Source organism: Xyrauchen texanus, chromosome 28 (assembly GCF_025860055.1).
Source record: "Xyrauchen texanus isolate HMW12.3.18 chromosome 28, RBS_HiC_50CHRs, whole genome shotgun sequence".
Lineage (NCBI taxonomy): Eukaryota > Metazoa > Chordata > Actinopteri > Cypriniformes > Catostomidae > Xyrauchen > Xyrauchen texanus.
The window spans coordinates 12,531,545-12,548,773 of NC_068303.1; the positions used below are offsets into that span (position 1 = coordinate 12,531,545).

Genomic DNA, 17,229 nt, shown 5'->3' on the forward strand with positions numbered 1-17,229 from the left:
TGTGGTTCTGAAAACATTTTAATGAGAAGGAACATTCAATAGATAATCTCAGATGTTTATTCCATTATTAAATTATACATTTCCTTACATTATGACATACTAGAACATTAATTTTGTTGGAAAAATCAATATCAAAATACAAAGATCATGAACAGGACAAACTGCCATCTTTCCATAATGCCAAAATATTTTAAGTATAATTTAGTGAAGAAACTTTTCATTCTCAAAAGTGTCTTTTGCACAGGCAGGGTCTCTGTACAGTACAACAGTATAATCACAAAATATTTCATGCCATGCAATTTAGAAATCACTTTCTTTTGAGGGAAAGTTTCATCATCTCATACCACAGGAAATCACTCAGAAAATTAAACAATGTACATCTCTAAATAAATTGATCTTGGGTCACCTTACAGTACACAGCCATTATACATTTCAAACACTTTATATGATCATGATCAAATTCACACGTTTTGTCAAAAATAGCTGCCAAATACTGCTGGCCATTTGCCATTTTATAAGAAATATATTCATTCAAAAGAGTCAATGTATATGTACAGTAAATATTTTTATTCATGTGTTTGTGTTTTGGATGTGACTATCATTGCAGTCTGTGTTTATCTACGCTGTGAAATTGTGTATAAAAAAAATGCAGACATGTAGGCAAATTAGGAATACTTCAAAAAGTAATAGCAGATAGTAAATTCAGTGGGAAATTGTGATGACCTTGAAATAGGCAGAGCTCTTCCCGGCATAACATTGATAATGCATTTGAGACATTTCTTGAATATTTAATAAAGAAATTGCTTATGTGCTGTCTGTTAAGATCAAAAAGGGCCACCTTGACAAACAAATCTCTTGAGCAAAAGTTAGAAATGGTATAATGTTTGCTGTTATTTTTATGTTCTGCAGAAATGGGTCAATTGAATTGTTATATAGAGAATAGTTACTCAATGATTTTGCAAAGCTTTAAAGCAGAAAATATAATTTTCAACTGAATACTGAAAGTACTTAACATTTTTAGGAAGTAATTTTAATATTCTCTAAATGTTAACAGTACTGGTAAGCTGAATTTGCATTGTTTACAAATTCAAGGGGGGAAAAAAGCAATCTTATGACAATTAGGAGATAAAGCCTCTATTGAATTGTTCTAAGTAATGAACTGCACACAAGTTCAATCATTATCCAAGTTTCATTGAGACTTTTCTAGGTTTCATAGATAATAAAATGAGCAGAAATTTACTTTGAAACTATGCAATGCATTTTCTTTTTTTGCACTTTGAGAAAAAAAGTTTTTGAACCCATTATAAAGTTTTACTAAACAATTGGACTAAAAGCCATTTTTAAAATGTATCCTGTTTGCCCTACAAGACAGGAAGAAAAATGTAAATGGCATTTTGGTAGGGCTGAATCAAGAGACAAATCTGACTGATATTCAAAGGCTCTTTGGAATAATAAAGGTATCATTCAAGAGCCATAAAAGTCAGAAAAGCAAATTATTCATTTATTGCAAGCCTATGAAATGTAACCATTACAGACTGGACTTACAAAAGAAAGAAAATGAATTTGATCAGTAAAATGTAAAGAGCAACAATATCACACCTTCAGTGTACATGAAAGGGCTGATGTGCTGAGTAATTATGAATATGATTATTGACAAAAGCATTATGGTTCGGATTCTTAAAAAAAAACCTTGCAAAATAACAATAATAATTTACATTTAGTAAAAATGACATTTTACAGAATAAAATGCACAACCCTGAAATTCAAAGCATTCCTCTTACAAGAGAAATGCTGCGATTCCTGATATAACAATCTATCAAAGTTGTGATATAAAATAAATGGGGGGAGGAAATACATTTTACAAAAATCTGATAAGAGCAAAGCCATCACACATCAATGGAGAGCGTAGACTGTTAACTTCAGAGATGGAATGTTTGTCATTTGCTTCTCTTATTTAAAAATGGACTTCCTTAAAAAAAAAAAAAGATTAGGACAGTAAAAGTGGATGGTTATTCTGTGGCTGTGCATTTTAGCGTGCCAGAGGCAAAGAGTCTTTAATAAAAATGCCCACTCAGTAATATCCTGGGTTGTACTGTTGATTCCATGGCTTCTGATTCCAGAACTAAAGGGTCAGAGTTATAAAAATAGAGTTTTATCAGGCAAAACAGTTAACAGGGTATTTTATAGAACACTTAAATTATATCCGGACTTATGCTTTTGAAGTTGGATTTCATGTTGGAACAATTTTTGCTTTCTTCATGACATTCACATTTAATAGCTTAATCTGCTTACCCCTTGCTGCCAATTCTGGTTAAAGGCTTGGGCATAATCTCCATGTTTGCTGCTGTAACCACCACGGCTCTGCTGGTGACCTCCTCTGCCATGGAATTTCTAAAAAATGTGACCATTCCAAAAAAAGTTAACTCTCCATGATTAAGTCAAAACAAAGTGAGATTATTATTATTTTTTTATCTGATTATATATATATATATATATATATATATATATATATATATATATATATATATATATATATATATATATATATATATATATACACATACATAAAATCCAACCTGCTGGAAGTTTCCTCTGTGGTTAGGGGCACCACCACGGCTCATATGACCTCTGTTCCCTGGCCCTCCACGGCTCACTGCGCTACCTCTGTTTCCCATGTTACCCCTCATGTTCCCACGTCTGGGTTCCATGCCTCGGTTAGGCATCCCACCACCTCTACCTCTGTTGAAGTTGCCTCGGCTATGAAACCCACCTCGGAAGACAGGAGGTGGCGGTGGCAAGAAGCTACGTGGGGGACGGTTAAAACCACCACCAGCACGCGGTACTGGCACTGAAGGGAGAGAATAAGCAGGTTTAATCTTTGACTTTAGGTACAATAGATAATTAAAGTTTAGTGCACCAACATACAGTTCACCAAGAGCGACAATGAAAAAGCTTTTGTTTGAAAATATCTCTTACTTCCTCTGAAGTTTCCACGGCTGTTGAATCCACCCCTGCCTCCACGAGGACCTGGGCTGCCACCACGACTGAACTGATTCTTGGGCCCTTTGCCTCGTACAGCACCCTTTTTGGGGGTCACTAATCCCTGGTTGGCCTTCTTCTCTGGCGGCAAAGCATTCTTACTCTCTTCCTTGTATTTCTCCAAGAGCTTGGTGGCCTCTTCCTTTTGAAGTTCCACATAGGTGACCTCTGAGAAGCAGTCCCCTACTTCTGGCAATGTGTAGATAGCTGTAGAAAGGTAAAAAGTAAACTTGTCTGTCTCCTGATACTACTTTTTATGCCAGTTTGGCTTTGAATAACAATTGTTTTTTTTTTTCCAATAATAATCTAGGTGCACTATAGTGAAATGTGAGCTCACGTTTTACCTTTCATTTTTAGAACAACATACTCAGGGACGTCTTTGTCATCTGTTTCCGCTTTCTTCTGTGCCCTCTCCTTGTAGGCATCGTCTGTGGGGAAGACAATCACAGCTTTGCGCTGGAAGCCAGCAAAAAGACACATCTTCCTTCTCTGAGACAGCGCAGAAAGATTTGTCTGATCCAAGATGTAATTTCTCTTTTTGCGAGCAGCGATTTCAATGAACTTGCCCAGGAACAGAGGAGCTCGCTGGGAGATGGCAGAGAGCTTTGCAGTGTCTTTGTTTTGCCTCTTCATGCTGCCAATCTAAAAGACAAAAAGGGTGATAAGACAAAAGAAGACCTCGTAATTTACACAAGACAACTATGTATGTTGTTTTAAAAAGTTTTAGGAAATTTTATTTTTATTTTGTTGCAGTGTACAATGGGGCGAAGACTACCCTCTCTTACCTTTCTGCTCACTACAATCCATCTTTAACTCACTAAAAAAAACAATCTTATTAATAAAGCTGCATATTGCCAATTGTCTTCACGATAAGAAATGCAGTGACATATATTATGGATTCAATAAGTCGTGAGCCATCGCGTTATAATCTAGCTGCAGTAAGCCTGCACGCTCGAGGGATGAGCATCCCCATGGCACAGTGTGCCTCAGCCGGGTGCAGTTTCAATCTCTCCCCCTTAGATCGGGACATTTGCGCAATTTATAGAAGAGGCGCTGACCACACAGAGAAATGCCAGTTTCAGAGTTTGTAGTTATTTACATGATCTGCTTCTGTATTATTTGAAATTTAATAAAGCTATAATGCATTAAATATAACTACATTTAAGATGTAACGCCGGGGTGTTTCCTTTAAAGAGCTCCGGCTCTTATTCCACAATGAGAGTGCTTCTGAATTTACTTTAGTTTTTTTTTTTATAATTCCCTCATACTTTATGATCTACATCACCTGAAGCTGTTTGGAAAGTTTAGAGTGGACTGTGAGCGGTTTTCTTTCTCTCAGTCAGGTGCGAACTTCAGTGCTGCTCTCATGCGCCATTATAGTTTAATGTGAGCCCATGTTACTTTAAGTAGATCAAACGTCTATTCGACAACTAAATGTTTAAAAAAAAAAAAAATTATTGTCGACGTTGTCAATAATGTTGACTAATCGTTTCAGCCCTAATACTCACCATCATTTTCTCCAAGATGGTGTTTGTGCCAAGGATGTTGTACTTCCCATGGTTCTCTTCATTGTGTTTCTTCACCCATGTAGTCTTTCCAGATCCAGGGAGACCGACCATGACAATAACCTAGAAACAACCATAATCATCATTTACTTATGTCATGATCCATAACAAAATTTTAATGTCATAGTTACATATTTCAAAGCATACCTCACAATCTTTCTTGGTCTCAGGTCCCTTTGGGCCTCTGATACGAACATCCACAGGAATTTGCTGCAGGAAGGTGAAGCCTTCTGGTTGGGGGAAGAATGGTGTCTCGCTCTGACCAAAATTGAACTCAACCGCGCAGTTGTGGCAAAGAACATGGGGGAAGAGAGTTTGTCCAGCTAAAGATTCCTTATTGATATTGAAAGCCACACCAAGGTCCTTGCCATTTTTGGAAAATGAGATCTCCACTTCAGCCCCTTCAAAATTCTAGGCGAGACGAAAACAATTGTCAGAAAGAATATAGTAAGAACGTATGTGAACTTAAGGAAAAAAAAAAAAGTACTTTGTACTTCTTACAATTAAGCAGCCAACAACATCATTTTCATCAAAACTCTCCCCGTAGTCTTCAGTCACGCAGTTTGTGGTCTTCTTCCCTTTGCTTGAATAAGAGTAGGAATGCTCCTCCTCACCTAGAACAACAATCAACAGTTATCAAAATTTTCTGTAGAGGACGTTTAAATAAGACTGTACACATATTGTGGAAAAATGTCCAGATATAATAATTGAGATTGAAAACAAATCACAATTTTCAAGTAAACAGTAGCCAGAATCAAGATTTTACTCCAGTGGGTAAATCTCACTTCTGTAGCAAATTTAACTGCAACAAAGCAAGGACAAGGGTGCCAACACAACAGCAGTTGAGAATAAGGTGTACCTGTCTTGCTCATTGTGCTTACCTACTAAAAGATTTCCATTAGCCAGCGACCAGCCAATATGGACATCATGGACATCCATGTCTTTGCTGTTTACATGCTTGACTGGAATTTTCTCAGTGACCTGCAAGTTCAGGAGACATATGGATAAGATATATTGAATACATGCTCATCCCAATTGCACCCCTTCATTATTGAACTTATTACATATAATGCAATGGTATATTCACCTTCATTTCAAAGTAGGCTTTGCCCTTATTTACACCATAAGAGGCACGGCCACCTGCCCAAAGATAAGCAAAACTCTCCATTGCAAGAGAGGAGGCACTGTAACGGTCCCTGGACACTTTGAAATGCAGGTCACAGTTGTCTTAAAAAAAATACAAAAAATAAGCATCAGTCCAAGAACAGCAACATAAGTGTTAAGTCATTTGTCTAGCTCACTAGTTTCTAACATTTGCACTGCTTGGGCCTCATGAAACGCAGTGTACAGCCATGGCTAAAAGTATTGGCAGTGACTAATTTTTTGTTTTGCTAAATTTTCTGCTTCAGTTGTTGTGGTGTTGATTCACATCGTTTCTAGATTATTGTGCAGAGTGATCAGATGTATTTTAAATAATTGAAAAAAGTGTCATTGACCAAAATAATTAACTTTATCACAAAAACCCAAATTTCACTGCTTTTTGGCCCTGGCACAAAATGACCAGCTAACATAATTTCACCAATCATATCAGCAGAACCTGGGAAAGTGTGAACGAGTACTAGTCAGGTGAAATCACCACCATTCTGATTGGATTATAGGAGCAGACTGATTGCTATAAAAGGAGGGAAGAAGCGCTTCCAATCATTGTGTTCTTGTTAGCAATGGTTACCTCTAAAGAAAGACATGCAGCCATTATCGATTTGTATCAAAATGGCCTCACATGCAAGGAAACTGTTGCAAAGAATACTGCACCTGAAAGAACCATTTACCGGATCATCAAGAACTTCAAGGAGAGGGGTTCAACTGCAGTGAAGGCGGCTTCAGGAGTCAGCTACGGAATAGTGTCACCACCAGTGCAGAGCTTGCTCAATATTGGCAGCAGGTTGATGTGAGTGCATCTGCATGCATAGTGAGGCAAAGTCTTTTGGACAATGGCCTGGTGTCAAGAAGGGCAGCAAAGAAGCCACTTATCTCCAAGAAGATCATCAAGGACAGACTGAAATTCAGCAGGAAGTACAAGGATTTGACAGCAGAAGACTGGTGCAAAGTTAGTTTCTCTGATGAAGCCCCCCTTCCGACTGATTGGGACATCTGGAAAATCGATAGTCCGGAGAAGGTGACCGCTACCATGAGTCCTGTGCCATGCCATCAGTGAAGCATCCTGAGACAATCCATGTGTGGGGTTGCTTTTCATTCAAGGGAGTGGGCTCTCTCACAATTCTGCCCAAAAACACTAAATGTCCTGCAAGAGCAACTTCTCCCAACGATCCAGAAGCAATTTGGTGATGATCCGTGCATTTTCCAGCATGATGGAGCACCATGTCACAAGGAAAGAGTAATAATGAAGTGGCTTTGAGATCATTACGTTGAAATTTTGGATCCGTGGCCAGGCAACTCCCCAGCTCTTAATCCAATAGAGAACCTGTGGTCAATCCTCAAAAGGCGAGTGGACAAGCAGAAGCCCACAAATTGTGATCAACTCCGAGCACTAATAAGGCAAGAACGGATCGACATCAGTCAGGATTTGACCCAGAGCGAATTGCAGAGTTTATGAACAACAAGGGTCAACAATGTAAATATTGACTCCTTGCATATATCGAATGTTTTTGCAAATAAAATACTTTAAAACTTATGAAATGCTTATTGTTTTCCAGTATACCATAGAAACATGTGAAAAAATTATCTACAAATACTGAAGCAGCAAACTTTGAAAAACAAAATATTTATGTCAATGCCAATACTTTTGGCCACGGCTGTACATTTTTAAAGCCATTCGTGTGTAAATCGTTGCATTCAGTTTAATGCTACAATTTGCAAAATGATAGTTTATGAAAGTTTTACAGAGATTTGTTCTGCTTGTATTTCATGAATGAGGCCCTTATCTATGAGCATGTTATCCTGAGGTAGTATTCGATAATGCAGGTTTTTCAAAATAATTCTGTCTCCAAACAAAGTACTCACATGGATCCAGGCAGGCCAGGGTGTCATCAAACTCTTCATCCTCTTCCTCCAGAGGTGGCAGGGGAGACTTGACCCTGAAATATAGGCAATCATCCATTAATGCATGGATAGAGGCAGACAAATGGGACTATGATGGACTGACATGCTTTCCATGATGTCCAGTTGAAGTCCTTCCTCAGTCACAGCAGCAACAACAACTGTTGATTTACATGACCTTACATTGGCTGTTCATTGAAGCTCACACTGTTTTGTGAAACACTGCATAGTGCATAGCTAACCAGTTCACCCCACTATGTGAAGCCTGAAAGAAAACCCATTTCAAAAAGCAACATAAAAGGCTGATGTGTTTCACTCAGTTAAGAGGTTGTTACCTTTTTAATTTTATTGAGCCATGATCTAAAAAGGTCTGAGGGTATTTATACCTACATGCAGGTCGTCCTGGTAAGGTAATTACAAGCTAAAGCACACAGCTGTTTTTGGGGAATTCTGTACAGACTCGGCAGTTTGTAATTTTCTATTTAAGGGATAGTCCATCCAAAAAGAAACATTTTCACCCTACGTTAATGTGACTAATGCTGTCATTCTGCCCAACATCTTTTGTGTTCCACTGAAGAAAGTAAGTTAGTTTGCTAGAATAAATACTTGGCATACATGGCATAAGCTAATATAATAATAAGTTCAACCAAAAATTGAAAGTTTACTCACCCTCATGCCATCCCAAATGTGTATGACTTTATTCTTCAGTACACAAAGATTTTTAGAGGAATATTTCAGCTCTGTTTTTTTTTTTTTCAAAGCAAGTGAATGATCTGATGATTGCAAAAAGCTGCATAAGTAATCCAGGAGATTACAACGGTTAAATTCATTCCTTCAAAAGCAATATAAGTGTGAGTGAGAAAAAGGTAAATAATGAAGTCCTTTTATTTTACTATAAATCTAAACTTTCACTTTTTTTAAATGTGGAAAAACTAAACAGGTGCAACATGTGACTTTTAGATGTGAAAGTGAATACTTATAGTAAACAAGGACTTTAATATTGATCTGTTTCTCACCCACACTTACCAAATTGCTTTTGAAGATATGGATTTAACCACTGGAGTCTTATGAAATACTAGAGATATTCTAAAAATCTTTGTGTTCTGCAAAGAAAGTCATTCACATCTGGGATGGCATGAGGGCGAGTAAATGAGATTTTCATTTTGGGGTGAACTATACCTTTGACACCCATGATGTTGTTCATGTTTATTGCCTCCATTGGCCAGAATTAGAATGCATTCAAAAATGGGAATTTTCAAATTTATGTTCCACATTTCCAAAGGTGACAATGAACATACTGCAATCCATGAATCCATTCACTACAGTATAGCACTAAAGCTAGAAAATGTAACCGTCCTAGACAGAAGATTCTTTAAGGTGCACTCAGTAAAAAAAGTTTAACTCCTAAAGACATTAATTGTAATTTTGCAATATATAGAGGCAATCATGACCACTCGCACTAAAATTACCCTTGTTTTATTCTTCATCTGGGGTGTCAAAACTCATTTTGGGTCGTGGATCTGATTGGACCAAGCGACACTGCTTAGGGCCGAAGTTTATATTTCTAAATTATATATGTACGCGTGCGTGTGTGTATGTATAATATATATATATACACACACACACACACACACACACACACACACACACACACACTCAGCAAAAAAAGAAACATCCCTTTTTCACGACGGATGTGGCAGGGCAATAAATTGCAATTTCCGTACTGTGAGATGCCTAAGACAGCGCTACAGGGCAGCTGATCGTCCTCGCAGTGGCAGACCGTGTGTAGCAAGACCTGCACAGGATCAGTACATTCGAATATCACACCTGCGGGACAGGTACAGGATGGCAACAACAACTGCCCGAGTTACACCAGGAACGCACAATCCCTCCATTCGCTGGACCAGACAAGACTGGTAAAAAGTGCTCTTCACTGACGATTTGCAGTTTTGTCTCACCAGGGGTGATGGTCAGACTCATCAGAAGGAATGAGCATTAGACCAAGGCCTGTACTCTGAAGCGGGATCAATTTGGAGGTGGAGGGTTCGTCATGGTCTTGGGCGGTGTGCCACAGCATCACTGGACTGAGCTTGTTTTCCAAGCTGCTTAAAGGAACAGTTAACTTGGTGTATGTAAACTTCTGACCCACTGGAATTGTGAGTCAATTAAAAGCGAAACAATCTGTCAAAATTTTTTTGGAAAAATTACAAGAATCCCACGGCACACCACTATCCCACATAACCATTGTAGTTATTTTTAAGAACTTGCCCATGCTTTCTGTCTGTCTTAGTAGCGTGTTTACACAAACACGGCTATAATCCCCAGATCATCACCGATCCTCCACCAAATTTTACAGTGGGTGAGACACATTGTGGCTTGTAGGCCTCTCCAGGTATCAGTCTAACCATTAGACAACCAGGTGGAGGATTGGTGATGATCTGGGGATGCTTCAAGGCTGGAATCGGGCAGATTCATCTTTTTGAAGGATGCATGAATCAAGCCACGTGCAAGGTTATCCAGAAAGAAAACTTGCTTTCTTCTGCTCTGACAATGTTCCCCAACTCTGAGGATTGGGTTTCAGCAGGACAATGTACCATGCCACACAGCCAGGTCAATCAAGGTGTGGATGGAGGCCCACAAGATCAAGACCGTGTCATGGCCAGCCCAATCTCCAGACCTGAACCCCACTGAAAACCTCTGGAATGTGATAGAGAGGAAGATGGATGGCCACAAGCCATTAAACAAAGACAAGTTGCTTGAATTTTTGTGCCATGCAGGAGTGGAATAGTCACCCAACAGCAATGTGAAAGACTGGTAGAGAGCATGCCAAGACACATGAAAGCTGTGATTTGAAAATCAGGGTTATCCCACCAAATACTGATTTCTGAACTCTTCCGAAGTTAAAACAATAGTATTGTCTCGTTTAAAAATGAATATGAACTTGTATTCTTTGCATTATTTGAGGTCTGAAAACACTGCATCCAGTTGTCATTCTCTCCTAGCACTGCAAGTACCTTTGAGTGGATTTAGTAAAGTAGACAACACTAGTGTTTCAGAAATAATTCAGAGTAATTCAGAAAGTTCATTCACTGAAGGATTTGTCAAACTGATTCAAAACGAGAACTGATGAGCTGGTGAATCACAGTTTTAAAAGTACTGGTTCATTCAACCCCTGGCAAAAATTACGGAATCACTACTAGCTTTTTTACTTCTTAGAAAATAAACAAATTACAGACATGACACTAACAGTTTTTGTTTAATAGCTGAGCATTCAGCAATATGCCTTGCAAATAGAAAATGCACAACAATACAAATGAAAAACAAATGGGCAGAAAAATAAGTCAATGTTTGTGAAAGCACTGTAAGAAATCAGCTGAATGAAATGGGATTTACATATAGAAAAGCCAAACAAAACCAGCACCAACACCTAAACAGAAGAAAACAAGGCTACAGTGGACTAAAGTGAAGCAATCGTGGAGTGTGGATGATTGGACGAAAGTGATATGCAGTGATGAATCACAAATCCGCATTGGCTAAGGCGATGATGCTGGAACTTTTGTCTGGTGCCATTCTAATGAAATTTAAAGATGACTGCCTGAAGATAACAATCACATTTCCCCAGTCATTTAGGGTATGGTGTTGCATGTCAGATCAACTCAATGACATGGCCAGCAAACAGTCCAGATCTCAATCCGATTGAAAATTTATGGTGGAAATTAAAAGAAATTGGTCCATGACAAGGCTCCATCCCGCAAAGCTGATCAGTCAACCGCTATTCGAGAAATGTGGAACCAGCTTGATGGAGAATATTGTTTTCATTAGTTCATGCCTCAAATAATTCAGGCCGCCATAAAAGCCGAAAGGAAGATCAACAAATTACGAATTGGGATTTTTTTTGTTGTTGATTTCACAATTTTTTCCTCAACATTGAGTTATTCCATATTTTTCTCTCTCCACTTGATCTGGAAAAAATTTGCCATTAATTAAAATAATGTAATTTTATTTGTTTGGGGGATGTTTTATGAAGCCAGAATGATCAGCTATTAAACAAAAATGTATTTGTCATATCTGTGATTTGTTTATTTGCTACAAAGTAAAAACGATGGGTGAACATCATTTAAGTGTGGTGATTCCATAATTTTTGCCAGGGTTGTAAGAGTCATTTAGTCATGAATTGGACTAAACCAGTCACTGTGTATGTGGAGTACATTCAGCGAATATAACACAATAGAAAGGTGCAGTTTTATGTCAACACATTCAATTCAGACTGCAATCTCATAACATTTCTTTAGTGATGCTGGTAGATCAGTGGAGGAGCAAAGGAAAATTGGAGCAGGAAAATAGAAAGATGCTGTTTTCATAGTTAATGCTGGGGTAAAAGGATACACATTGTTTTGCCCACCAGCCACAGTTGCTATAAATGTACAATTTCACCAGCCACATTTTGGTTATTCATAAAGGTATATAAAACACCATTTCTGAAAATGTAGGGAATTATGATGACAGACACGACAATTCATTAATGTCGCTGCATGTCATTTGCTAAGTTTGTATGGTTATGTACTCAGCCACAAATGTTTGGAATTAGGCAATGTTGCAGTCACAATGCGTGTAAACTGGAACTACTACTTGAAATCAAGCGAACTAAACTTTTGATCATTTGCAGCATTGGTATGGACGACATTGTTCTTGCAGTTGCAAACTATTTTCAGATGACTGAAACAGTAAGCACTGTGCATGCGCGTGTTCTATAAGAAGCGATACGCTTATGGGCGGCAGAGCGCCTCTGAATACACAGCGAATTTAGTCTGTTTTTCACTCCAAGATTTTTTATAAGTCGCCTGCCACAGAAATAACCCACCACTGTGCATAACATATCCACATTTGGCAGGCGCTATTTTAAACTGAACAAAAGGTAAAACACAATTTCATTAACCAGAGGTTACATAAATACACACAAAATTATTTGAAGGGAATCAAGCAAAATATTTACAAGAAAATGAGAGACCCACTTGCTCTCTGGGTGGAGCTTTAGCCTCAATATACCATCTAAAACCAGAAATACTTGGAACATGGAACTTGTTTCACCCACAGACACGTGGCATTCGCTGATACGCGTGACTGCGAGCGCTGAATGTCCCGTGGAATTAAAAAAAATTCCACTGATCAAGCAAACTATGACATAGCTACATGTAACAAATTAAAATGTTTATCTGTTCTGCTGTTGCGAATACTATGAATAAATCTTACCCAAGTTACAGGCTAAATCAACGTGAATGTTTTCAAAACTATTTTTTCTGCAAATCATCCCGCAAGCCATATGTTTGACACCCCTGTACTACATGGAGGATCCACACATGGGGGCTAACATGTTAGAATCAAATACTTCTCACTTAATCTGAGTAACTGTCCTGTTATTTGACACTTTCACTCAATGATTAAAGTAATCATGGCTGACTATGAATACTACATTTCTACAATGCACCTGAAACTGAAAACTATAGATTTTAAATTATGCTGCATCCAAGCCCCTAGGTGTCAGTGTAAGTCCAAGATGACACAAACACAAAGGTTACTGAGTCCACCTGTAATGTATTGAGTCTGCAATAGATTTTTGTAATGTACCACAAATTTAAGAGAAAGTACATGCAAAAGGTAAATGTAACTTTTGATTTAAAATAAATAAACAACGTCTATTAGTACGATGCACTGCAAATGTTTGGATGTACTTACCCGCTGACCAGGCATGGAAAACTTTAAGGAAATGTTACACATACACACACACACACACACACACATCAAAATAGCTATATTATAACAGAGGAAAAAACAACAAAAACAAAACATTGAGCTTTCTTTCGAATAACAGGATCCATAAAAAAAACATGGGGAGAAAAAATTATATAAATGACACTAGCCTAGCATGCAAACGAGGAAGGTACGTCTGAAGACCCCCCCAACACAAGGCTCCAAAGTCATTACGTCATAAAACATTGAGCAATATAAACTTTACGTCACTCCCCCTCCCCCGTCATGACAGAAGCCGCATCTTGCGCTATCGAAATTCCACTGTTCGCTGCCTGAATCGCCACACGTGCATACAGTCAACTGACAACAGTGTGTGGATGGTAGTAATATTTATCTTTTCCAGCTGAGGACTCTTTTATATGTTGCAGTTTTTAATTCTTATTTTTTGTGAATCTCTTGTGTAGAAGGTAAGGTGTTTTGTATTAGCCAGGAATGATCCTCAACAAATATTTCACTTTACTTGGAGCTAGATAAGGGTTGTATTTCAGTAGGTAAGGTATTGGCGTTTAAAGCCAATATGTAGGCTATTTTAGGTGGCACTTCGGGGATAATGAAGGCCATTACTCCCATCCTTACCGGCTGTATCTGCATTCTTCAATATATTCAAAGTAGCCCCTTCCTTGTTCCTCCCGACGTCTCTTAACACCCTTCTTATTCTTCTGATCAGCACTGATGTCTTTGTCCGCATCCCCTTGAAAATAAAACAAAGAGTAATGAAATGCCTGGACGTGTTGGACCCTGAGTTTAAGGGTGGCCCACACGATTAGGAGTGCTTGGACTCCCCCAGGGTTGCAAAATGAACAGACCACCTCTGATCAGACAGAATAGTTTGCTTGGTTATATCATAAATGGCATTCATAATCTGGTTGCATAAACCAGATCAAACAGAAACGTGAAATGTTGTGGGTGGTGCAATTACTCAGCATTGAGTATTTAAATTGCTGTTTTTTATGTAATACATTCACAACCAAATATACAGTTACAAGAAGGGAATGTATATTTAGCCTATTGTAGCTGGTCAACCAGCTTTTGTTCACATAATTTAGAATCACAGCTACAAAAACTGCTACAGATAAAGTCGTTTACCTGAATTGACCTTAAACGGAGGTAGAGGGCGACACAGCCTTCTTGCAACCTGAACGGAAACTAAATAAGGCCCCCTTTTCTATACATTTAAAAACAGATGCACGTAGTTTTCCACCACTACACAGTAATCATAAATGCATCACCCGCCGAAAGTGCATTGCTTCTACAGTAAATCTCTGCACGTTTACATTAGCTATCCGAAGCATTTCTGCAGAGTAACAACTGAATCAGCGCGTGCGCGGTCCGCCTCGAACATGCAACGACACAATTCTGTCGCGAGACAATGCAAAGCCTACCAAAACTAAACAATAAACCAACCAAAGCACTAAAATAATCTATAAACAGTCCTTCAGTTGTCGAATAAATTGTATCGAACTGAAAATATAACCTCTAAATGCATACAGTGAAATATCGTAACTGACAGAAAGCTGGCGCGGGTGATTTGGAATACGTTTGCTAAGACTTTATATCACAAACAGATACTAGAATAGTAAGATATTAAGCATTTCCGACTAACAAAGTCCTGAAACCCACAAACATGCACCGAAACAGACCGGATTTATCCCCCGTTAGCTAGCCCGCCCTTTCACACAACACAACAATAGCCACTGGCTAGCCGTTAGCCGCCTAAGCTAAGAGATGATCTCACCGGCTTCAAAACACACGTGAACATTCAATGTTCCCGGCATTTAGAAAGCAAATCTCACCATCTGTTGTATGGGATTCTGGCTCACCATCTTCGTCGTCGATTTTGTCTAGGATGTCGTAGTCCTCCGCTTCATCATCAATTGCTTTTTCCATTTCCACTCCCGCGTCCTCTTCGCCCATTTCGTCGTCTTGACCAAGCTCCTCACCATCACCCACTGCCGCGGCATCACCGACGTCGCCATTTTGCTCCTCGGCTTCCATGCTCTCGCCTTCTGGCTCTTCTTCTCCCAAGTGATCTTGTTCGTTGGCAACACCGTTGCCGCTAGCCTCGTTTTCCTCGGTTTCTTCTTCTGTTGCTGCTTCTTCAGCCTTGGCCTCAGCATCGATCGCGGCCTGTAGCCGCTCCATGAGCTCGGCCTTCAGTCCCTTGTCGGAGAGCTGGCGCTTCTTCAGCTCGTCTTTCAACTCGTTTACCTTGAGCTTTTTCACGTTGATTTCACTCATGTTGTCGTTTTAGTGTAGATGTTATTGTACTATAAAAAAAATAAAAGGTTCAATCGTGAAAGTATTGCTCTCTATACTGCACGATGCAATCCAAGGAGCGCCGCCTTTGCTTCTCTGATCTGCGCACAGCCGCGATGATTCTGTGACTATCTACCGGCTAAGCATTTCGGTACCAGACCCCTCCCCACTCAAGTGCAACTGTGTCGAGGGAACATAGGCGTGGTCTACCGTAATGATCCTTGTAGCTGCCTTGGGAATATCAACATTATTTACGCTCACTGACCACTTTATTAGGAACATCTGTACACTTACTTATTCATGCGATTATCTAATCAGCCGATCGTATGGCAGGCAGCAGTGCATCAAATCATGCAAGCACGGGTCAGGAGCTAAAGGGAATGTTCACATCAACCAGTCAGAATGGGGAAAAATGTAATATAGCCTACAGTTGAAGTAATGTAGGCTACTTTTGGTGGGTGATGCAGTTATGATTACTTTGTTGATTGTTGGTGCCAAACGGGCTGGTTTGATTATTTCTGAAACTGTTGATCTCCTTGTATTTTCATGCACAAAAGTCTCTAGAGTTTACTCAGAATGACAAAAACATCCAGTGAACAGCAGTTTTGCGGACAGAAATGCCTTGTTGATGAGAGGTCAACAGAGAATGGCCAGACTGGTTTGAGCTTACAGAAAGTCTACGGTAAATCAGATAACCACACTGTAGAGATCATTGTAGAGAGCAGAACAGCATCTCAGAATGCACAATATGTAGAACCTTGAGTCAGATGGGCTACAACAGCAGAAGACCACTTCGGGTTCCACTTCTGTCAGCAATGAAGAGAAAGCTTAGGCTGCAGTGGGCACAGGCTCACCAAAACTGGACAGTTAAAAACTGAAAAAACAACCTGGTCTGATGTATCTCGATTCCTGCTGAGGTACACAGAGGGTAGGCCCACTGCAGCCTCAGTTCTTAATAACAATAGGCTTTCTGTCTGCTCAAACTATAGTCTGCCCATTCTCCATTGACCTCTCTCATCATCAAGGCGTTTTCGTCTGCAGAATTGCTGCTCACTTGATTTTTTTTTTTTGTTCTTGAGACTGTGTACTCAAACCAGCCCATCTGGCACCTACAATCATGCCATGGTCGAATTCACTGAGATCCCGTTTTCCCCATTATGATGATTGATGTGAACATTAACTGAAGCTCCTAGCCCATATCTGCATGATTGTATGCATTGCACTGCCACACAACTGGCTGATTAGATAATCGCATTAATAAGTTGTACCTAATAAATTGGTTGTTGAGTGTATTTTGGCCCATGAATATGAAATTTCAAGAGGCTTTATATTTGGAGTTGCTCAATTAAATATTTTTTTATGGAAATTAAAACGTGACTGTTGAAGCAGAATCAAAAGACTTCAGAAAACATGAGTTGTTAAAATTTAATGTAATCAACAACCTTTATGAAAGGTATATACAGTGTATGCCATTAAATTTGTCTATTGCTCACAAACAAAATAT

The 17,229-nt window shown here is 39.0% G+C and overlaps 1 protein-coding gene across 4 annotated transcripts; it reads right to left on the reverse strand.

Annotated features, from left to right (window-relative positions):
* Positions 1 to 47: 47 nt before the first annotated feature.
* LOC127622125 (heterogeneous nuclear ribonucleoprotein U-like) lies at positions 48 to 15,856 on the reverse strand. Of its 4 annotated transcripts, none has more exons than XM_052096069.1 (13): positions 15,290 to 15,856; positions 14,046 to 14,160; positions 7,626 to 7,699; positions 5,692 to 5,831; positions 5,486 to 5,585; positions 5,106 to 5,218; positions 4,752 to 5,015; positions 4,548 to 4,667; positions 3,384 to 3,681; positions 2,977 to 3,246; positions 2,577 to 2,848; positions 2,293 to 2,391; positions 48 to 2,122 (listed from the first exon to the last, which is right to left on the reverse strand). In XM_052096069.1, exons 1-13 carry the CDS (start codon positions 15,705 to 15,707, stop codon positions 2,072 to 2,074), a joined length of 2,334 nt encoding a protein of 777 aa, XP_051952029.1. In that variant the 5' UTR covers positions 15,708 to 15,856; the 3' UTR covers positions 48 to 2,071. The 4 variants fall into 4 exon arrangements, with proteins under 4 accessions (XP_051952029.1, XP_051952028.1, XP_051952027.1 ...); XM_052096068.1 differs by having other exon boundaries at positions 2,565 to 2,848; XM_052096067.1 differs by having other exon boundaries at positions 15,263 to 15,856.
* Between the last annotated feature and the right edge of the window lie 1,373 nt (positions 15,857 to 17,229).